Consider the following 22041-nt stretch of genomic DNA (forward strand, 5'->3'; position numbering starts at 1 on the left):
GGCGACCAGTACCCATTCAGCTTGACCATTCCGTGCACCCTTCCCCAGGTCGCGACGCAACTTCCGCTTCGGCATTGCAACAGTGTCGCGCTTGCCCACCCGCTGGGTTGACGCATGTGCTAACTGCAGCTTGTGTCTGAGCTTCTTTTCGGTTTAGTATTGATTCAAGGCGACCACGGCGCAATGGGCGACTCGATTCCCGCCAATAGTACCATGCGCACCACTTCTACCATGTATCCACGCAGCCCTTTTGGTTCGTCTCCGCCAACTCCCTCATTCCGATCGGATATCTTTGGCCAAAGCTCCATGCCCGGCTCTTCTCAAATATACGGTACTTCGCCAACTGCTGAGCGCCATCCCGACCGCAATGGCATCATGCCTTCTCTCCAGGCCAGCACATCTGATCCAGTGTCGTTCGGTGGCGTGGACACCCGCCCGGCACCCGCTGTTGTGATCCGCAGACTTCCGCGCAACATTGGCAACGAGGCCCTTCGAAGCATGCTCATATTCGCTGGAGACCTCATAGATACGGAATTCATTCGATCACCTTATCCCGAGGACGCAGGTTATGCCACTGCAGTGGCTCGGTTCCAGACTTCCGCAGGTGCCCTAGAGGCGCAGCAGAAGCTCCATGGTAAACCAAATACGACCAAAGAAGCAAGCATGATTGTGGAGGCGCACAGTACGAGCTCAGTTGGAGCCTTTGAAAGGCGAAATACGATCGATGGCACGGCGTCCCGGACCCAGAACAGCTCTGCCTCCTCTGGCGGCGTTGGACGATCACGCTTCAACAGCACTTTCCAGACAACCGCGGAGAGGGTTTCGCCGCCGCTGCCGACCTCAGGCTCTGGTGGGAACGGTGACTTCCCAAATCCTGAAAGCAGCGCCCATTCCAGAACCTGTTCTCGCCTCAGTCCCCACTTGCCAACGGTGTGGACGGCCATTCACGTATCAGCGGCAAGTCTGTCATTAACGATGACTCCGTGGACGATGAGACTGGTGACATCTTGAAGGACCCTGTCGCATATGCTAAAAGCGGCCAACAGCCCGCGACACGCAGGGCTACCACCACTACGATACCTGTCAATCGTTTTGGTAGTCTCTCGTTGAGTTCTACCAACGGTCTCACATCACCGAGCGCGCATGGCTTTCCCACCCAAAGAGGAAACGGCTCGATATCAGGACCTTCTGCCCAAGTGTCACCGAATGGCAATCCTAATGGCACCTTCCCCATGCCTGGATTTCCCCGGCCGCAATATCCACCAGTGAATCCTGCAGACCAGAATCCTCCCTGCAACACGCTATACGTAGGCAATCTACCGATCGATACTTCGGAGGATGAATTGAAGTCGTTGTTCTCGAAGCAGCGAGGCTACAAGCGTCTGTGTTTCAGGACAAAGCAGAACGGACCGATGTGTTTTGTCGAGTTCGAGGATATCAGTTTCGCAACCAAGGCACTTCACGAGCTTTATGGGCATCCACTGCACAACAGCGTCAAAGGTGGCATTCGGCTCAGCTTCTCCAAGAACCCGTTGGGAGTCCGGTCGAACCAGATGAATGGCGGTGGAGCAAGCACGCCGATGTCACCTCAAGCCATGTCACCAGGCTATACCGGGATGGCCACTGGCGCCAATTTCAGTGCCGTTTCTGGACCTCCTCCTGGCCTAGGTACGCCTCCTGGACTGAATAACGGCGGAGGATACCGAGCCCCTCAGACTGGCATGGACGGCATGTTTAGCAACCCTTTCAGCGTTCCGTCTCAAGACTTTGTCAGCCAGCTGAGCCCACGGAACTACTCTGGAGGTGTCCCACAGCCACTTGGAGCAGGAACATTTGGCCGCGACTCCAGAGGCTTCACTGACTATGCTTTGGGCCGCTAGAGGTTGGCGGAGAGAGTTCGCAAAATGTATGATGAGAATATGAGACGATTTGAGCATTTGAATTACAGCATGACACACTTGGGCGCATCGGGACTTCATACCACTCAATATATCATTATCGGCGGCGGAACACTGGATTTACGGTCTTTTTGAGTGCGAGATTCCCCCTTTGCGCGATGCGGCTACCACAGCTGGACTTTGGATCCATCACACGGCGTTTTATCGGGGATTTCGCAAACATCATTGATAGCACTTTATTCGGATCACGATACTGGCCTGCATACGAGGACATTGGCGCGCATTAGCAAAGGCGCGCTTGGGATACACTTTATTCGCGGACGACTTCTCTCCGCAATGCTACATACAAAGGATCGCTACGCAGCAGGTATACCTGGCGGTGGAAAACTTAAAAGACCGCTCACTTCACAACGTATGCTTCTGACACTGGGTTGGATTCATCGTGTTTTCGTTTGTCTCGCAGCAACATCACTTCTCGATGTATTGGGTATACAGCATGGATGGAGGGTTAGGCATGCACGGCTTTTGCTGGACATGAAGTCTGCAGGCATGCAACTTCCAACGATTATGGCATATTCGCAGAAGGAGCGGAGCGAGTAGTACTTTTGAGTGGCTTCAAATTTGCTTTTGCGTCTTTCACATGCCACGGCCGGCCCTGTTGTCGATCGTCCAGTCATGTTCAATTGGAGGCACATAAGAAACGGCATCTGAAGCCGTCTCGCAGAAGGTTCTGTAGAAAGTTTTGCGCATAGCGCAATCGTAAAGGAGTTGGATTTTTTCCTACACCGCATTATCATTCATTCATGCACGTTTCAGAAACGCAAGCTCCTAATTAGGAATACTTTGCTTTCAAACAACGCACTGTGCATGATGTAACCAATGACTCTCATCATCAACGGCCAATCCCACCCGTCGGAAGCTTTTCGAGAGTTGCTGCACTATAACCCTCCTGCAATGTCGTACGTACATCTTCACGCACCCTGGGACACACCGCAACTATACGCGCTCCGGCTTAAGACATTGACGCTGTTCTGACTGCCACTGCACCTCTCTCGAGACGGCAAGTAGAACTGTCACGGGACCATTTTGTGAATCAAAACAATATTGCTTCTCGTCCTCTCGGGCGATGTGATACGAGGCGGCAGAGTAATGCACGTTAGCGAAAAGTTAGATGTGCCAGTGAAATCCTTCATCATTATTGTAGTAGTACAGTAGTGTGACAGGGAAGAGCTTCCTAGATTATTCAGGCCTCTTTTTGTTTTTCACCCACCAGTCATGACTTGTTGCTGAGCCACAGCTCTGCGCGGATCGGATGTGACTTTGCGATCGCAGGCGTGCAGATCGTGGTAGGGCAGAAGAGGACGGGACTTCAGGTCTGGAAATTTGGGTCGAGTCACGGCACGGGTAGTATTGAGAGGCCTCTTGCTCATCATGCCTGATATGGTGTCAGCAGCAGGCTGCGTTTTGTATCGCCGGCTATGACCACTGACACAGCTACGTCTTCTATCGCCATAAGCCGTACGGGCCGTCTGTGAACTTCCATAACTTGACAGTTCCGTCTTCGCTACCAGTTGCATACAACCTTCCGTCTGGGCTGAAACAGGTTGTCCAGACAGGCCCGTGGTGGCCTCTGCCTGTTTCTAACTCCCTCTCAGTCTCGAAGTCCCATACATGCACCCAAGTATCGTTCGGACAACCCGTTACAAAACGCCTCGCCTCTCCATTCAGCGCCACACTCGCGACCTCGCGCTCGGTACGTATGTGTTTGATGAGTTGACCTGGCCTTCCACCTTCGAAGAAATAAATGTTCTTGCCCGCCGCCACGCTTATGATTCCTGCGGGGTCGCCGTTGACACCAGCGTTGAGCTCGCAGGAGCCAGGTAGAGCTTCGATGTCGTATGAAGCAATGCAGGCTCGAGCCCTCAAGTCCCACCAACGGATTTTCTTGTCGTCAGCGGCTGTGATGACGATATTTGGATCACGAGACCAAATGATTGATTTGATTGCGCCCTGGTGCTCACCCGCCCCTATTTCGTAGGACGGCGGGTCGGCCAAAGGAGCTTGAGAGTTACCATTAGGCCCACCCTCACCTGGGGATTGGACGCTTGAGCTTGTACGAGAGAGGTCGAAGATGCGTAGCTTCTTCTCCATGCCACCGGTTGCGAGGACTTGAGGTCTTTCTTGTGGCGGAAACGCGACTGCTCGTACGATGTGGTTGTGCTGCAGGGTGTGGAGCACTTCACCCGTGAAAGTGTCCCACACCTTGGCGGAGAAGTCGGCAGATCCAGTGGCCGCAAGAGTAGCATCGTCAGACAGTCTGGCGCTCCAGACAGCGCCCTTGTGGCCAATGAATGTTCCTATCCAGTCACCGGTAAGGCCGTCGCGCAGCATCGGGTTGTTGTCTTTACATGCTGATATCATGTAGAACTGAGAAGCTGAGCGCGAGCTCGCAAGCAAGGAAGAAAACGATACATGTGTGATCGGTCTGGAATGGCCATGGCAGGTGAGCGGCACAATCTTAGTCGTTTCTTGAACATGTCAGTCAGACGGGCTCTACAGCGTGAATGCTATGTCCAGCATACCAGATGTGATGCCTGTATCGTCTTGGCGTTTGAAAGCAAAGTCGGCCATGACTGAGATTCCCGTCAGGATAGGATCAGGGCGTGGACGGCGACCGCCTTCGCTGGAGCAATGCAGCTGCCGATGCAGCTCCAACCGCCTTCCAAACTCGGGTTGTCCTTCGTTCAGATGCAGGAAGGAAGCCGGGATGTGGTGCACGCTCCAGACGTATGCGGTGTTGGTCGTAAAATCGTAAGTCGTTAGAAGGGCCTCAAACGCCTGCGTATGCGGTCTATGTCGTGCGTGGTGCAGTCTTCAACAAGGGAGAAGGTGTAGCAATACAGCAAGAAGCGGAGGGGATGCTGGCGGCCAAGCGACCCGACGAGTCGCATTCATTTATGAAGGGAAAGAAGAATGTTTCGAATGAAAAACCCTTGCGAGACTCCGCTAGTACCGTGACCTGAGCCTGCGTCCAATGCACCACGAACGAATGCTGGTGTCCCGCTGCCAATCGACGTGCTGCTTCGCACGAGAAATTGGAGACGGCACTTTTCGTGTCTGAGCAGTGGCAGTGGCAGTGGCAGTAGTAGTGGCCGACGCTGATGGCTGGCGGCTGGCGGCTGGCGGCTGGCAAATAGGTGCACAGGCAATTCGAGGTGGCGGGTGCAGCCGCGGTCCCGCTGCCGTTGCTGGGTCGCTTCCCTGATGATCAACACGCTCGCTCGAGGCTCTCCTTTACAATCCCTCAAGCCCGACGCAGCGTATGCGCCCACACCCAACGCACCAAATGAAGTCTTGATATTGTACTGGCCACTGGAAGAACTCCCACGCGACTCTGGATCTGGACGTTGATTCTGCCGCCGACCGCATCCTGGAGACTTTGAGACATCGCAGTCTCAACATCTAAATTAGGCAACATTCACGAATTACCTGGACATCTTGTCCTCCGAAAGACAGCGCGCCTGCTGCCAGACGGCCACGGTCGCGGTACTCACGTCTACCGTATCGCTCGCCGTCCGTGACAACAACCCATCTGAAAGACATGCGCCGCTAGAGACGCGCGACAAGTGCTGGATACTGGTACTGGACGACCAACATGACTTCCTCGCCGCTGCGCGTGGGTGCGGACCTCAAGGAGCAACTACAATGGTACAAGACTCAATACGAACAGCTCGAAACGGACCTTGCAGACTTCCAGGCTAGCAGCAAGGAGCTCGAAGAGCAGCTCGAGAAGGACGTGGAGACGGCCGAGAAGAGTGAGCGAAAGTGGAAGGAACAAGTTGAGAAGCTCAATTTCGAGGTCGACGAATGGAAGACGAAACACAAGCAGGCCAAAGACGAGGCCAATCGAGCACAGAATGTCCTACAGAAGGAGATCACAACGATGCGCGAAGAGAACCGCACTCTGCACCTGAAGCTGCGAGACACAGAGGTTATGAATGATGACTATGAACGAAAAGCGCGCAATACAGAGTTTGAAAAGGAGGACTTGGAGGGAAAGTACAACGCAGCGATCGAAAGAGGCGTATTATTAGAGGAGACGGTGAAGGTTGGCGAGCAGGAGCGAGAAGCATTAAGAATCGAAGCGCAGAGGTTGCGAGACGAACTGAGTGACCTGAAAGTGGAGAGCGAAATCACACTGGAGAAGCTGCGGTTGGCGACGACTACAATTGAAGGACTGCGAGCCAGCAAGGCGTCTTCTCTCGCTGTTGAACATCTTCGCGCCAGAAGCCCTGCCAGCGAGGCGAGTGGAGCCACGCCGCTGTCACCCACGGCATCGACCCCGCCGCCCAAGTCTGACACAGCGTCTGACGCGCCGACGCCTCCATCGCCTCCTCTATCGGACGCTCCGGCAAATGGCGAGCAGAAGACGCCTATGCCGAAGAAGAGGACATCTTTGATACCCGAGGCAGGGCCCACCCCCAGAGCAGCGAGAGGGATACCAAGGCATTCGAGAGGGCCTTCGCTGGCATCAAGCACCAGCACAGCCTTGTCTGACGCAAGAGCAATGAAGCCACCCGGCAAGCCCCGGCCGCGCCCGAGCAACGCACAGGAAAGGCTGCCACGCTCGGAATCTCTGCAGCAGATCCGAGGCTTGATCGGCAGGATGCAAAAGATTGAACAACGTGTGCACTCAGCACGATCCAAGCTGCCTAGTCCAGGCACGCCGAGAGGATCTCCACGCACCGGTTCCGCGCTAGGCGAGAGCATTCCCTCCTCGGTGACCGTGAGACGCAGCTCAAAACGGCCCAGTGCCAGCACTACTTCCTCGGTGCTTCAAGATGACGATGGAGAAGCACGTGCGGACGGGACAGCAAGACGCGAAAGCCATATCAAACGGCTTTCATACGGCATTCCACGACCTGCTTCAGCAATGACAGGCAAATCAGACATGCCGGACCGACCCCCGTCTGCTCTCGAACGACCGCCATCTGCAGCTGCGTGCCGGCCCAGCAGCGGCGCATCGTATGCCAGGCCGCCAAGTCGTTCAGGTGCACGGACTGATTTCGGACATTATACAGGGCGCACTTCAACGGCTGGCGCAGGTAGCAGTATTATTCCTGGACGACCGCAATCCAGCCTGGGCGGAAACTATGCTTCAGGCGCAACAGTTACCCCTACTCTGCACAGAAGTAGTGCCAGCATAAGTGGAGCTCGAAGAAAGGCAGCCGAGAGTGAGGACTCCGGCCTTGTGACACCGCCAAGCAGGAGAACAACAATGGAACGCAGCGGCATAGCTGGGCCTGGGACCAGTGGATTGCCAACGCCGACAAACTTGTCGAAAAGCATTGGCCCCGGGGTGAAGGCGCGCACAAACACGATGAAGTCCGGCACCAGCAATCGGTTCAGTCCTGGCAAAGCGGATGGCGCGATGAGGCCTCCGCCCAGGCGCACGCAAACCACCGATCTTGGCGAGACATATTAATGAGATGCATGAATGTAGATGGTGTCTGAATTGCACACGGTGGTTTCTGCTCATGCCGCTTGTGGTTCTTTGCTATTAGCGGAAGCAGATTAGAGATCTGACGACTTTGACGAGGAGGATGGATCTACCGAGCGAGGCTGACTAGATGACGAGACGGGAGTTGTAGAATCGGTTGGACAGCGGTGCAGTACAGGAAGGAGGAAGGGGCTTTGCTGATTTAGCTTTGGGTTTGCTGTGCAGTGCGGCTGACGTTTTAGAGATACCATTATATGCACGATTGCTTACCCTTGGACTGTGATGTTGACGAGTCTCTTTCGTTGTAGAGACTGGGCACTATATATGATAGACCAGCTGTGTGCCTGATGAGTAAACGCAGACACGAGGCAAATGATAACGTGTAGCGAGGGCTGGTGGCAGATGGGCAACACTCCGAGCATGAACATCGGCTACCGAGACTCGGGAATGCAGATTCGGCGCGCGCATTGATTTCCACTCCTGTTGTGGCAATGGCGACAGATGTCTACGACAGAAAAGAGCGATCGATCAGAGTGGCCCTCGCGGGATGCGCGCACGAGACACTACTGTATGATTGCGTTGTGAGGAAAAGCGAGCGAAGACGTTTCGATTGGGAAACGGACAGTAATACCTAGGTGTGAGACTATTTTTAAGCTCGGGGCGCCTTCCGGCGGGATGTTGCAGCTGCGCTGTGACGCTCACGCAGCCAAGCAGTGCAAGGATTGCCGCATGGTTCTTCGGAGGCCGGAAGACTGGCGACGGATCATTTGTACGACTCCTGAGCTGCAAAGGCCCGACGAGGGACTGTGGAGGAGGATGTGAGGATGGTGAGGATGGTGAGGACGGTGGGGATGTGTTGTGGTATATGGGCAGGAATAAGTCTTATGTAGGAGGAGTGGTTGATATCGAGCAGATCGGTTGGCGACGAGGTACCTTGCAGAGGCACGCTGGAAATCTGGGACTGCAGCGTGATGTCGCTGCTTGCTCCGTCCCAACCATGCGGAGCCAGGATGTGCACGAAGGGTCTTGCCGCTTGCGTAGGGCGACTTTCTGCTGAGCTGCTCACCCACAGCTTGTTGTGGCTCAATGGCCCCGGCGCGCCCCAATAACGCTGCATGAGCCCCGGGGGACTCGACCTTCCGTGCCCGCCCGTGAGCTGCTTCGCGGGGCTAAAGAAGTTGTTCAACGATGAAGCGAAGCCCCGTTCGGACTCGGAGTGCTGGAAATTTGGTGTAGAGGCGTGCGTGAGAAGGCATGGCATGGCATGGCATGCACATACGTACATATAGATCCCCATCAGCCTCACCGTCCCGCCGTGACCTCTTCGACTCTCCTCTCCCTCTTCCCTCCTCCCTCCTTTCCCCCTATTCTTAACCATTCTCTGCCTCGTCGTCCTACATCAACGCAGACACCTACAATAGGGGCATAGATCGAGCTGTGCCTGCACTTTCCGCATCTCCCTTCGGCCAACAACCCGCCAAATAAAAAGCCAGCCCCGAGCCGAGCGGGCTTCTCGTCGTTCTCGCGTCGCACCCCACAATCCCAGCAAGTTCAACTGCTGCGCTACCTAATCGTCGCTCGAGCCATCTGCTGTTTCCCGACTCCGCAATATTTGGCAATTGCATCGCCTGCTATTTTCACTCTGCTCACTCCTCTCGCTCCTTCGCTCCTTCGCTCCTCGCGTTGAGCAGCAGCACTTCTCGCGCCACGAATTGATCGGCATCAGCTGGGCATTTTGAGCGAAAGCTTTCCGCCTCAGCCAGCCCAGCCCAGCCCAGCCCAGCTTCCTCCCTAATAACTACACTTCACTTCTCCTCACAACTTCTAGAGACTGCGAACATGGCCGACGCAGTCGGAGGAGCCGCCAAGGCCAATGGCCACACCAATGGTTATCCTAGCAGCTACTCGGCGAAATACAAGCTCGCATCGCACTTCATTGGAGGCAATGCGCTGGATAAAGCACCTCCGAGCAAAGTGAAGGACTTTGTCGCTGCACACGATGGACACACTGTCATAACGAACGTAAGTCCTGTGCCTTTGAAGCTTTTCGGCTATGCACGACTCTGTGCCACACTTGAGAATGGGACTGACAACCAAAACAGGTCCTGATCGCGAACAACGGTATTGCAGCGGTCAAGGAAATCCGATCAGTGCGAAAATGGGCCTACGAAACCTTCGGCAACGAGCGCGCCGTCCAATTCACTGTCATGGCGACGCCAGAAGATTTGGCTGCCAACGCCGACTATATCAGAATGGCGGACCAGTACGTGGAAGTGCCCGGTGGCACCAACAACAACAACTACGCCAACGTAGAACTCATTGTCGATATCGCCGAGCGAATGAACGTCCACGCTGTTTGGGCTGGTTGGGGACATGCTTCTGAGAACCCCAAGCTTCCCGAATCGCTCGCTGCATCGCCCAAGAAGATCATTTTCATTGGACCACCAGGCTCGGCCATGCGATCACTGGGTGACAAGATCTCTTCCACCATTGTCGCACAACACGCGAAGGTGCCCTGTATTCCATGGTCTGGAGAGGGCGTGGACGAGGTTGAGATCGATGAGAACAACATCGTCACGGTCCGCGATGACGTCTACCAAAAGGGTTGCGTAACCTCATGGCAGGAAGGTCTCGCAGCAGCCAAGAAGATCGGATTTCCAGTCATGGTCAAAGCCTCAGAAGGAGGTGGAGGCAAGGGTATCCGCAAGGTCGAGAACGAGGAGACATTCGAAGCACTGTACAAGGCTGCTGCCAGCGAAATCCCTGGCTCACCAATCTTCATCATGAAGCTCGCCGGCAATGCGAGACATTTGGAAGTCCAGCTCATGGCTGATCAGTACGGCAACAACATCTCCATCTTTGGTCGTGACTGCTCTGTGCAGCGAAGACATCAAAAAATCATTGAAGAGGCGCCAGTCACAATCGCAAGCCAGAACACTTTCCAGCAGATGGCAGATGCCGCTGTCTCGCTGGGAAGACTTGTCGGATACGTCTCTGCTGGTACGGTGGAGTACCTCTACTCGCACGCAGACGACAAGTTCTACTTCCTGGAGCTGAACCCCCGTCTTCAGGTCGAGCATCCTACCACTGAGATGGTCTCGGGTGTCAACGTTCCAGCCACGCAGCTCATGGTTGCCATGGGTCTTCCTCTCCACCGCATTCGTGACATTCGCTTGCTCTACGGTGCGGATCCACACACAGCGACCGAAATCGACTTCAACTTCACCAAAGCCGACAGCTCTGGCAAGCAGCGCAGGCCGCAGCCAAAGGGCCACTGCACGGCCTGCCGTATCACCTCCGAAGATCCTGGCGAGGGTTTCAAGCCATCGTCGGGTACCATGCACGAGCTGAACTTCCGATCCTCTAGCAATGTCTGGGGTTACTTCTCAGTCGGTGCCGCCTCCGCAATCCATAACTTCTCCGATTCGCAATTCGGTCACATTTTCGCATACGGCGAGAGCAGACAGGCTTCACGAAAGCATATGGTTGTCGCACTGAAAGAGCTGAGCATTCGTGGTGACTTCAGGACAACGGTCGAGTACCTCATCAAGCTGTTGGAAACTCCAGCCTTCGAGGAGAACACCATCACAACAGGATGGCTCGACGAGCTCATCAGCAAACGCCTCACGGCAGACCGACCAGACCCAATGGTCGCGGTCGTTTGTGGTGCTGTGACCAAGGCCCACGTTGCCAGCGAAGGCTGCTTCGAAGAATACAAGAAGGGTCTCGACAAGGGTCAAGTGCCCGCCAAGGACATCCTTAAAACGGTCTTCCCTATTGAGTTCATCTACGAGGGCATGAAGTACAAGTTCACTGCCACTCGCAGCAGCCGCGACTCCTACACCCTTTTCATCAATGGTAGCAAAGCGCTTGTCGGCATCAGAACGTTGTCCGATGGTGGCCTTCTTGTCCTTCTCGGCGGTCGGTCGCACAACGTCTACTGGAAAGAGGAAGTTGGTGCGATCCGAATGTCCGTCGATGGCAAGACCTGCCTTCTTGAGCAAGAGAACGACCCAACTCAGCTCCGAACACCATCTCCTGGTAAGCTCGTCAAGTTCGCGGTCGAAAACGGTGAGCACGTCAAGAAGGGCCAAGCATTTGCCGAGGTCGAGGTCATGAAGATGTACATGCCTCTCATTGCCCAGGAAGACGGTGTCGTCAACCTCATCAAGCAGCCAGGTGCCACACTTGCTGCGGGTGACATTCTTGGTATCCTAGCTCTCGATGACCCATCCAAGGTCAAGTCGGCGCAGCCTTTCTTGGGCCAACTTCCAGACATGGGCACGCCAGTCGTCCTTGGTACCAAGCCACCGCAGCGATACGCTTTCCTGCGCGGTGTCGTGGAATCGATCTTGCAGGGTTATGACAACCAGGTCATCATGAAGCAGACTCTCAGGGAGCTCATTGCGGTCCTGAGAGATCCGGAGCTGCCATACGGAGAATGGAACGCGCAAGCGTCTGCCCTGCACTCTCGTATGCCGGCCAAGCTTGATACTGCTTTCGAAGAGACTGTCAAGCGATCACACAGCCGCAAGACAGAGTTCCCAGCCAAGCAGCTGTCGAAGGCTTTTGACCGCTTCTTGGCAGACATGTCTGCCGGTGACGCTGAGCTGCTTCGTGGACAGCTCGTGCCGCTGACTGACATCATCAAGAAGTACAGCGATGGCTTGAAGGCTCACGAATTCCAGGTCATCAACGAGCTTCTCGATCAGTATGCCAATGTTGAGTCCATCTTCTCAGCTCGACAGAACCGCGATGAGGAAGTCGTCCTATCGCTCCGTGACGCCAACAAGGACAAGACTGCCGATGTCGTCCAGACAGTGTTGTCGCACACCCGTGCTCAAGCCAAGAACAACCTCATTGTCGAGATCTTGGCTGCCTACAGACCAAACCAGCCAGGTGTCGGCAACGTTGCCAAGTACTTGCGCGGCTCGCTGCAGAGACTGGCTGACCTCGAGGGTCGCCCAACTGCAAAAGTTGCGCTGAAGGCCCGTGAGCTGCTGATCCAGTGCGCCATGCCTTCTCTCGAGGAGCGAACCAACCAGATGGAGCACATTCTCCGATCTGCCGTTTTGGAGTCAAGATATGGCGAGAGCGGCTGGGATCACCGTGAACCAAACTACGAGGTCATCAAGGAGGTCGTTGACTCAAAGTACACAGTCTTCGACGTGCTGCCCCACTTCTTCGTTCTAAGGCCCTCGCCTACATTCCTCGCCGCTTTGGAAGTGTACACTCGCCGCGCATACCGTGCTTACCAGCTGAAGAGCCTGGACTACTTGACCGACAACGATGCGCCATATGTCCTTGCTTGGGACTTCGCCCTCCGGAAGGTCGGAGAGTCCGAGTTCGGCCTGCCTATTGAGTCTTCCCACCCATCAACACCAGGCACCCCGGCGGAGGGCTTCAGTCGCGTGCATAGTATCAGTGACATGAGCTACATTGGTCGCCAGGTCGGAGCTTCTGAGCCAAACCGACGTGGTGCGGTTGTGCCAGTGCCATTCATCGATGAGGCCGATGAGTACCTCATGAAAGCACTCGAGGCATTCCCAGTTGCCAAGGGTGCCAAGAGCAAGGCTGATGGTGGTCTCATGGCTGACTTGTCTAAGAAGCGTGGTCCAGCCCAGGCTCCAGAGAGCAACGACGACCTGACCGCTGTCTGCAACGTCGCAGTCCGCGATGCAGAGTCTTTGGACGACAAGGAAATTCTCGCTCGCTTGCTCCCAATCGTCGCAGAGTACAAGGAGGAGCTACTTGCCCGTCGCGTGCGTCGCTTGACGTTCATTTGCGGTCACAAGGATGGCACATACCCTGGCTACTACACTTTCCGCGGACCTACATACGAGGAAGACACCTCCATCCGTCATATTGAGCCAGCGCTTGCCTTCCAGCTTGAGCTTGGTCGTCTCGAGAAGTTCAACATCAAGCCCGTGTTCACCGAAAACCGAAACATCCACATGTACGAGGCCATCGGCAAGAACGCTGAGACCGACAAGCGATACTTCACAAGAGCGACTGTTAGACCCGGTCACTTGCGTGAGGAGATTCCTACTGCTGAGTACATGATCTCTGAGGCTGACCGCTTGATGACTGACATCCTGGATGCCATGGAAATCGTTGGTAACAACGGTTCTGACATGAACCACATCTTCATCAACTTCTCGGCCACCTTCCCACTGTCGCCCAAGGAGGTTGAAGAGGCCCTCGGTGGTTTCCTTGACCGCTTCGGTCGTCGCGCATGGAGACTCCGCGTTACTGGCGCTGAGATCCGCCTAGTCTGCACAAACCCAGAGACTGGCGCACCTCTCCCAATGCGCGTCAACATCACCAACACATCCGGATACATCATCCAGGTTGAGTTGTACGAGGAGCGGAAGTCTGAGAAGACTGGTCAATGGCTTTTCCACAGCATTGGCGGATCTGTCAAGATTGGCAGCATGCACTTGCGTCCTGTCGGCACACCTTACGAGACTAAGGGCGCACTGCAGCCAAAGCGTTACAAGGCCCACATCATGGGTACTCAGTACGTCTACGACTTCCCTGAGCTGTTCCGTCAAGCTATCGAGAATGAATGGCATAAGATTGTGGCTCAGCACCCAGCCATGAAGGACAAGCAGCCCATCAAGGGCGAGTGCATCGAGTACAGCGAACTTGTCATCGACGATGCCGACAACCTGGCCGAAGTCAACCGAGAGCCAGGTGCGAACGGCATTGGCATGGTCGGCTGGATCATCACCGCCAAGACTCCGGAATACCCACGTGGCCGTCGCTTCATCATCATTGCCAACGATATCACTCACAAGATCGGATCGTTTGGTCCTCAGGAAGATCGCTTCTTCCACAAGTGCTCTGAGCTTGCCCGCAAGTTGGGCATCCCGCGTCTCTACTTGTCTGCCAACTCTGGTGCTCGCATCGGCATGGCTGAGGAACTTATTCCACACTTCTCTGTCGCATGGAAGGACCCAAGCAAGCAGGAAGCCGGATTCGACTACCTCTACCTGACTCCAGACAAGAAGGCCCGCTTCGAGGATGGCGCACTCAAGCACGTCATCACCGAGCCTATCAAGGTCGGCAACGAGGTTCGCCACAAGATTACTACCATTGTTGGTGCCGAAGACGGCCTGGGTGTTGAGTGTTTGAAGGGCTCTGGTCTCATCGCTGGTGAGACTTCGCGTGCTTACGAAGACGTCTTTACCTGCACACTGGTCACCTGCCGCTCTGTCGGTATTGGTGCTTACCTTGTACGTCTTGGTCAGCGTGCGATCCAGATCGAGGGACAGCCAATCATCCTCACTGGTGCACCAGCCATCAACAAGCTCTTGGGTCGTGAGGTGTACACCTCCAACTTGCAGCTGGGTGGCACACAAATCATGTACAAGAACGGTGTTTCGCACATGACTGCTGATGACGACTTCGAGGGTGTATCCAAGATGGTCCGCTGGTTGTCTTTCGTCCCAGAAAAGAAGGGTGCTCCAGTGCCAATCTCACCATCTGCAGACACCTGGGACCGTGAGATCACATTCTTCCCACCGCAAAAGGCTACATACGATGTCCGTCACCTTATCGCGGGTGCTGAGACTGACGATGGCTTCAAGTCTGGTCTTTTCGACAAGAACTCCTTCGAGGAGGCTCTTGGTGGCTGGGCCCGCACTGTTGTTGTCGGCCGCGCTCGTCTTGGAGGCATTCCAGTTGGTGTCATCGGTGTTGAGACTCGCTCTGTCGAGAACATCACTCCAGCCGACCCTGCCAACCCAGACTCCATCGAGCAGATCACCAACGAAGCCGGTGGAGTCTGGTACCCCAACAGCGCTTTCAAGACCGCTCAGGCCATTCGTGACTTCAACAACGGCGAGCAGCTCCCACTCATGATCCTTGCCAACTGGCGTGGTTTCTCTGGTGGTCAACGCGACATGTACAACGAAGTGCTCAAGTACGGTTCGTACATTGTCGATGCCCTCGTCAAATATGAACAGCCAGTGTTCATCTACATTCCGCCATTCGGTGAGCTTCGTGGTGGATCCTGGGTCGTCGTTGACCCAACCATCAACCCAGAGATGATGGAGATGTACGCGGATGAGGAGGCACGTGGTGGTGTTCTCGAGCCTGAGGGTATCGTCGGCATCAAGTACCGCAAGGAGCGACAGCTCGAGACCATGGCTCGCCTAGACGCGACTTACGCCGAGCTCAGAGCCAAGCTGAACGACAAGAGCCTCTCGGCTGAAGAGCAGAATGAGATCCGCAAGAAGATGACTCGGCGCGAAGAGCAGCTTCTCCCCGTCTACCAGCAGATCTCGCTGCAGTACGCAGACCTCCACGATCGTGCTGGTCGCATGAAGGCCAAGGGCGCCATCCGCGCGCCGCTGCAGTGGGCTCAGGCTCGTCGCTTCTTTTACTGGCGTCTCCGCCGCCGTTTGAATGAGGAGTATGTCCTCAAGCGCATCGCCAGCTCGCAGTCCAAGGAGCTGGTCAGCAGATCAAACAGTCTCAAGACTCTCGAGTCTTGGTCTGGTCTGCCCAAGTACGCGACCGACGACATGTCTGTCGCTATGTGGTTCGAGGAGAACAGGAAGAGCATTGCGGATAAGATCGAGGCGATGAAGACTGACGCCATCGCTTACGACGTTGCTACTCTCATGCGCAGCCACAAGAGCGGAGGTCTCAAGGGTGTTGCGCAAGTGCTCAGCATGTTGCCTGTGGATGAGAAGGAGGAGGTTCTTCAGTGGCTGCAGAAGGCATAGAAGCCTGCTAAGCCTGGTAAGCCTGCTTGGCCTTGCAGCCGATGTTGATTTCGATGCTGGATTTTGAAAGCGGAGGTGTTTCAGACACTGATGCTTCGCGTATTTGTGCGTTTTACAGCACAGCGGCCGGCGTATTGCGAGATGTCCTTGGAGGAAGCATTTTGTCATTGCGCAGGACACGGCGTTTCCATTGGATCGTGGGATGTTGATATGATATAGATAAAACTTTGATACAACTTGTGCACGTTCAGACGGCTTTCCAAGCTTCGTGGTAAGTCACCTCTCAACTCACGGCTGGACCGTTCATATGCAATGCTAAGAAGGCACTTGCTGGAGCTCCTGCGAATCTCAGATTCGGATCTCGCTGGAAGCCAAATCTTTGGTAGAACTTCGGCCGCCCTGCAACGACGCAGCCGTTTACGCCTGCCTCCCGAAGAGCTTTCAACAGTTCATTGACCAGCATCGTTCCGATTCCCTGCCCTTGCAGTTCCCATTTCACAGAGAGCGGCGCGAGGCCAAGCCAATCTTGGTCGTGACCGTCGACGAGGACTGGAAAAGCAGCTATGTGGCCCACGACCTGCTCGTGACCACATGTCGATACCAGAGAATGATGAAGCGCGCTCTCGGAGCGAAGACGTGAGAGGGCGGGAGCGAGGGCGAGGTGGTTGAGACGAGTGTTGTTCGAGTATGCCGTGGTGATGAGCGTTGCAATGTCTGGAATGTCTCTGGACTGTTCTGGGCGGATCCTGACCAAGTGCTTCACAGATGACATGTTTGATGAAGGTGCGATGATCTCTGACGACGAGACGGTGCGGGGCAGGGCAGGCTTTTGACCTTCAGGTGTGAGTCAATCCTGGTGGAAGGACATACTTTAATAGTCATCGCAGGCAAAGAAGTAAGGCCAGGTATCTTGAGCTCTGGAAAGCAAGCAGCATCGTCTCGGCAATACGCAATACGTCAGATGAAGGCACCGAACGTCCTGGTCACTGGGTCCTCGGGGCATCTCGGACATGCTCTCATGCTGGAACTACCGGGCTGTGGCTATGTGCCCATCGGGATTGACATTCTGCCTTCGGGTCATACCAGCTTGGTTGGAAGCATTTCAGATCGTGATTTTATCGCGGGAATCTTCGCGAGACATACATCGCTTCGATATGTGCTCCACGCAGCCACTCTACACAAGCCTCATGTCGCTTCTCACAAGAAGGAAGAATTCCTTGAAACGAATGTAAAAGGCACATTGATACTTCTGGAGGAGGCAAGCAAGACTGGTCGCATTGATGCCTTCGTCTTCACCAGCACAACTTCTACTTTCGGCTCTGCTCTAGCACCAAACCCTGGGCAGCCTGCAGCATGGATCGACGAGACAGTCACACCCAAACCAAAGAACATCTATGGAGCTACGAAAGTCGCTGCAGAAGATCTTTGCCAGCTGGTACAATCGGAAACGAAGATGCCCACCCTGGTCCTGAAGACTTCTCGATTCTTTCCTGAGCCTGACGATAACGAGGCTTCGAGGCTCGCTTACGATGACGACAATCTTAAAGTCAACGAGCTTCTCTACCGGAGGGCAGATATCTCAGATATTGTCAGCGCTCACATATGCGCCATGAGACGAGCGAAGGACATCGGCTGGGCCAAGTACATCATCAGCGCACCGCCACCTTTCCAGAAGAGGCCTGTGTTGCTCAGCAAGCTGGATTCGAACGCTCCTGAGGCTATAAAAGCGACAGTCCCAAAGCATGCAGAAATGCTTGTTCAGCATGGCTGGAAATTACCTGATAGGCTGGATCGGGTTTACGATTCGTCCAAGGCAGTACGAGATCTGGAGTGGAGGCCCAAATACACATTTGAACATGCTGTTGAATTGATCAGTCAAGGCTTCGACTATCGGAGTGATCTGACCCATAGAATCGGAAAGAGAGGTTACCATGCCGTACCTACAGGCGTGTATACGTCTTGAGGTCTTGGAAATCCTATTCCCTGGCATGACTTCAGCTGGTGATCCTTCGCCAAGGAATTGGTGTCTGCAGCATTCGCAAGGCCGATGTAGCTGGTATCTACGATGCCTCGGGAGAGGTGCCTGAATCCGGAGGCGTAAGAGGTGCCGCCTCTGTGTCGCATATGGCTTGACTTGCACAGAAGTAGCTCGGATGCTCGATGAGCGTTTTTTTTTTTGCACATATTTCAGAACCATTCCCATTCATAACACCAATTTGCGACGTGAGCATTCCTGTCCTGTACGAATTGCACTTTGCCTGGGGAGATTCATCAGACTCATCAGTCTGATTCAGTCACTTGCATGGCCTTGGCGCCATGCTCACTCAGCCGCCCGGCCCCGCTTTTAATCTGTAGGGTTCAAGGTCCGTGCACTCTGTTGCTACACGAGTCACCTCGCATATGATTTGGCCCCGGCTCCGGTCATCCATCCTCTTCTTCTCCTATACTGCTCCGTATTGCTCGTTGCCACGCTTGCACCGAATGCTGTCGGAAGTTTGTCTCCACAAGTCCGCTTCGTCGCCCGCTCCAGGACTCTGGTATTCCGGGATCTGAACAGATCAGGTCATCATTTTCGATAGTGAATCGTGGAATACAATGCCAGAGCGCCACATCTCCGACTGCAACACCATCGACGCCGGAATGCGGCCTGCGAAGAGACCAAGAATTAAGCAGCAACGCTCATCCCAGAAATGCGCCGCAAACACCAGACAGGCCGCATGTCAGGCGGCAACACCTCCACCTACCCCTCAAGTTCCGAGCAAAACAACCATCATGGATCTACCCAAAGAACTCTTGGTGGAGATAATCGGGCACGTCCTAACGGTCTCTTCACCCATCACGCTTCGAGAACGCAAAGAGGCCCGCTGGTCCAATGAAATCGCAAACCTTCGAGATATCCCTCAGTGGTCACGTCAGCAACGTTTTCCAGCCGGATATCAGCACCCGCCGAAGCGGAAGCGCATGCGAAAAAGCCCTCTATTACCCGTCATCGCAGTGTGCAAGGACTTTTACTTCGCTGGTTTGGAGGCCTATTACTCCAAGAACGTTTTTCACTTTGACAGTGTTTCGCATCTTCAGCAGGTCAAGGCGCGGTTGAGTGAGAAGCATAAGAGCTTTTTGGAGAGGGCCGAAATTGAAGTGCAGTGGCTTAGGGCTACGCCTTGGGGTGTCGATCCACCTGTCTACAGCACTGCTCCTGGCGGCCTTCTCTCTGAGGATGTGTTGGCGGATGTGCCCCGGCTGAAAAATGTTGTGGTGGTGTGCGTGAGCGAGATGACCGTATATCTGGCCGCGGCGAGTAAGGCGAATGCGGTCAAGGAACAGATCAAAGACCTGGTCGTGGCTGGTTGGAAAAGTGCAGCAGAGAAAGGGATTCTACAATTCGTGTTTCCCAAGGAGTGGGGCGTGGTGGAAAACAAGTAGAGCTCGTGCTAGTTGTGCTCAATGGACAACTAAAGTCATCTCCGAACGCCATCGAACTCACCGAGTTCTCTAAGCATATCAAAGTCGGAGGTTCTATGGCGAGGTTTTCTTGTTCGTGGCATTCGCAAAGTCCTACAGCTTGCTGCTGTGGCGCAGACGACGATTTGACCGCGGAAAGCTAAGACGGTGTTTTGCTGCTATACAAACTACTACAGTGACGCTTGGTCGATGTCTGATCCGGCTTTGCGAATATCCAGAGGTCCAGCGGCCTCTTAGAGAGGAGACCATCAGTGTGCTGAAGGAAGAAGACTGGAACAAGACTGCATTTCCGTAACGAGGAGAAACCTTAGATGGATGTTCTGCTCACTGTCCTCATGGAGAATCTCGATTTGTGCCTGCAGCCGACTTGTCGCTGCTGCGAGACCTGGACGAAGTCTGCAGCTGCGAAAGGCATACCATTCACTGGCTAAGCAACGGGCGCATACGCAACGACACTCTAGATGGGGATTTTCGCAGCAACGCTACGCCAAAAGTCGCACCTGCGCTTAAGCTCTACTGTGGGTAAATTCTGAAATCCGTCAGCTCGGACCACAAACTTTTGTTTCGTCCCAATCAGCTCTGGCACACCAGGCTCAGACTCAGCAGTCAACTTGTGCAGATTGGGGTTGCCTGACTGGAAAAATGATGCGAACGCGCCAGCATAGCCATCGTAGATCAAGGGATCTGTCTTCTGGATTTGATTGACTTGATTCCAATATTGCGTGTCGCTGCCATGTTTAGCAGGATCGATCGTGTATTCGGCCCTGTACCAAATATGCGTGAGCGCTTGTCTAGCTGTGATAAGGCTTTTCGACTCACAAATACTGTCCTGCACGGCTAGACTTCGCTGTCCAAAGCGCTGGACAAGCTAGCACTAAGTCTCGATACACCAAGCCAGCTCTAACATAAGTGCCCTGGTAGTCGACTCTATCGACCTCGCCAGATGCAGGGTACAGTGTCTTAACGTGATCAAGATCTCCCGACGAAAGCTTGGGCAGAAAGCCTTCCAGCCATGCATCAAAAGAAGCCATGGACGAATTGAACCCATCTGCTCCTGTGGCATTTTGAAAGCCGGGCGGGACGAAATTCTCGCCTTCGTGCGAGTTGTACGTGCTGAAAGCAAAATCCACGTTGACATCTCCCTGGGCTGAGGCTTGTGACAGAGGCTGGCAGAGGAACTTGTCGTCGATGACAGGCGCCCAGGTGTATGAAGAAGTATTGTAAGTATGAGTGGCACTGATGGCTAGGGAAGCGTTGCGGAGGGTCTGAAGATTGGCAGCCTTCAAGCAGCGAAGAGAATCATCCCCGGCACATCCGGCAAGCTCTGCAAAGCGATCGTAGATTTCCTGTGCTTCTGACGAGTCGTAGCGATAAGTTCTCGGCCAAAATGGGCTCGAGATCAAGGCTTTGCTGAAAAGCCTAAGAGATGTCCCTCCTTTAGCAATCACTTGTGCAATGACTGATCCTGCGCCTGCCGACTGACCCCATATTGTGACATTCCTCGGATCGCCACCAAAGTTCTTGATGTACTTCCGAGTCCACTTGAGAGCTGCCTGCTGATCGAGGAGGCCAACGTTGAGATCGCTAAGATCATCCTCGGCGACGTGACGACCAGGCAGGAATCCAAAAGCATTGACACGGTAGCTCGAATAGACTACCACAAAATCGTTCAGTGCGCTGACGTTTAAGATCGGATAGGCTGAGGGAGGGATCGTGAAACTGGCGCTTCCTTGTATGAAGGCACCGCCGTGCCAGACGACAACGATAGGTCGGAGAGATTGCCCTGTCCTCCACGGTCGACCGTATAGTCCCAGATATAAGCAGTCTTCTGACCCGTTCGTCGTACGTTGAACACACATGTCAAAGGTCTGGCTGCTGTCGAACGTTCCATTTGTGATTGGTTCCGGCGGCTGAGGTGCTCTGAACCTGTTCGGTCCGATGGGCTTTGCAGCGAAAGGTATTTTTTGCCAGTATGAAATGTTGTACTCGGACGAATATGCGCCTTTGAAACTGCCATAGTCGAGATGAGCTATTAAATTCTCTTGTGCCCCAGAAAGAGCAGCAAGAAGGAGCCAAATTATAACAAGCATAGTCTTCAAGCTGCGGACCAGAGCATGTTCAGATGCTGTGGGCTGCTACTCATAGCAAGGTAACGTGAAGCCAAGATTTCCCGGCGTGAGCGCAGTGATCAGCCTGTAAACAAACATGTTATGTGGCTACGAGAGCTGGCAGTAGCCCTTGCGTAGGTCTGGAGGGATCTGGGGGAGCCATGAGGGCTCTCGGACGAATGCATGCCGACGTTCGTTCTGGTGAGGAGCAAGCACTGAGAGGGATGTCGTGAAGAGCATGGCCAGAGATGAGATCGGAACGAGCGGGTCTCATCTCCGATTCGGTGCCGAAAGAAAACCTTATTGGCAGCGCAGCTGCCAATCTAGACACCGCGGCC

General features: G+C 54.4%; 9 protein-coding genes across 9 annotated transcripts; 6 read left to right on the forward strand and 3 right to left on the reverse strand.

Annotated features, from left to right (window-relative positions):
- Nucleotides 1-375: 375 nt before the first annotated feature.
- Nucleotides 376-1880, forward strand: MYCFIDRAFT_182368 (uncharacterized protein; the record flags this gene model as incomplete). The annotated part of the gene is made up of 2 exons (XM_007926934.1): nt 376-819; nt 885-1880. The coding sequence occupies 2 exons, from the start codon at nt 376-378 to the stop codon at nt 1878-1880; spliced, it is 1440 nt and encodes a 479-aa protein (XP_007925125.1).
- A 24-nt stretch (nt 1881-1904) lies between these two features.
- On the forward strand, nt 1905-2498 carry MYCFIDRAFT_173481 (uncharacterized protein; the record flags this gene model as incomplete). Its single annotated transcript, XM_007926935.1, has 2 exons — nt 1905-2023; nt 2072-2498. 2 exons carry the CDS (start codon nt 1905-1907, stop codon nt 2496-2498), a joined length of 546 nt encoding a protein of 181 aa, XP_007925126.1.
- An 840-nt stretch (nt 2499-3338) lies between these two features.
- On the reverse strand, nt 3339-4998 carry MYCFIDRAFT_152723 (uncharacterized protein). The gene is made up of 2 exons (XM_007926936.1): nt 4481-4998; nt 3339-4426 (listed from the first exon to the last, which is right to left on the reverse strand). The coding sequence occupies exons 1-2, from the start codon at nt 4527-4529 to the stop codon at nt 3402-3404; spliced, it is 1074 nt and encodes a 357-aa protein (XP_007925127.1). The 5' UTR covers nt 4530-4998; the 3' UTR covers nt 3339-3401.
- Nucleotides 4999-5553: 555 nt separating this feature from the next.
- MYCFIDRAFT_135700 (uncharacterized protein) lies at nt 5554-6543 on the forward strand (the record flags this gene model as incomplete). The annotated part of the gene is made up of 1 exon (XM_007926937.1): nt 5554-6543. A coding segment is annotated over one exon (990 nt), but the record flags the coding sequence as incomplete, so codon positions are not given.
- Nucleotides 6544-9135: 2592 nt separating this feature from the next.
- MYCFIDRAFT_163309 (uncharacterized protein) lies at nt 9136-16397 on the forward strand. Its single transcript, XM_007926938.1, has 2 exons — nt 9136-9420; nt 9501-16397. The coding sequence occupies exons 1-2, from the start codon at nt 9238-9240 to the stop codon at nt 16131-16133; spliced, it is 6816 nt and encodes a 2271-aa protein (XP_007925129.1). The 5' UTR covers nt 9136-9237; the 3' UTR covers nt 16134-16397.
- A 19-nt stretch (nt 16398-16416) lies between these two features.
- Nucleotides 16417-16905, reverse strand: MYCFIDRAFT_195531 (uncharacterized protein; the record flags this gene model as incomplete). Its single annotated transcript, XM_007926939.1, has 1 exon — nt 16417-16905. The coding sequence occupies one exon, from the start codon at nt 16903-16905 to the stop codon at nt 16417-16419; it is 489 nt and encodes a 162-aa protein (XP_007925130.1).
- Nucleotides 16906-17094: 189 nt separating this feature from the next.
- On the forward strand, nt 17095-18096 carry MYCFIDRAFT_134557 (uncharacterized protein; the record flags this gene model as incomplete). The annotated part of the gene is made up of 1 exon (XM_007926940.1): nt 17095-18096. One exon carries the CDS (start codon nt 17095-17097, stop codon nt 18094-18096), a length of 1002 nt encoding a protein of 333 aa, XP_007925131.1.
- An 809-nt stretch (nt 18097-18905) lies between these two features.
- Nucleotides 18906-19556, forward strand: MYCFIDRAFT_195533 (uncharacterized protein; the record flags this gene model as incomplete). The annotated part of the gene is made up of 1 exon (XM_007926941.1): nt 18906-19556. One exon carries the CDS (start codon nt 18906-18908, stop codon nt 19554-19556), a length of 651 nt encoding a protein of 216 aa, XP_007925132.1.
- Nucleotides 19557-20052: 496 nt separating this feature from the next.
- Nucleotides 20053-21691, reverse strand: MYCFIDRAFT_152730 (uncharacterized protein; the record flags this gene model as incomplete). The annotated part of the gene is made up of 2 exons (XM_007926942.1): nt 20415-21691; nt 20053-20359 (listed from the first exon to the last, which is right to left on the reverse strand). Exons 1-2 carry the CDS (start codon nt 21683-21685, stop codon nt 20053-20055), a joined length of 1578 nt encoding a protein of 525 aa, XP_007925133.1. The 5' UTR covers nt 21686-21691.
- Nucleotides 21692-22041: the final 350 nt, after the last annotated feature.

This window comes from Pseudocercospora fijiensis (assembly GCF_000340215.1).
Source record: "Pseudocercospora fijiensis CIRAD86 unplaced genomic scaffold MYCFIscaffold_3, whole genome shotgun sequence".
Taxonomy (NCBI): Eukaryota; Fungi; Ascomycota; class Dothideomycetes; order Mycosphaerellales; family Mycosphaerellaceae; genus Pseudocercospora; species Pseudocercospora fijiensis.

Bases quoted from the DNA above. Each gene is read 5' to 3' on its own strand.
- MYCFIDRAFT_152723 (XM_007926936.1), bottom strand. From the start codon at position 4,529: ATGGCCGACTTTGCTTTCAAACGCCAAGACGATACAGGCATCACATCT. The intron at 4,427-4,480 runs GTATGCTGGACA...GACATGTTCAAG, and splicing joins CGATACAGGCATCACATCTG to AAACGACTAAGATTGTGCCG.
- MYCFIDRAFT_163309 (XM_007926938.1), top strand. From the start codon at position 9,238: ATGGCCGACGCAGTCGGAGGAGCCGCCAAGGCCAATGGCCACACCAAT. The intron at 9,421-9,500 runs GTAAGTCCTGTG...CAACCAAAACAG, and splicing joins GACACACTGTCATAACGAAC to GTCCTGATCGCGAACAACGG.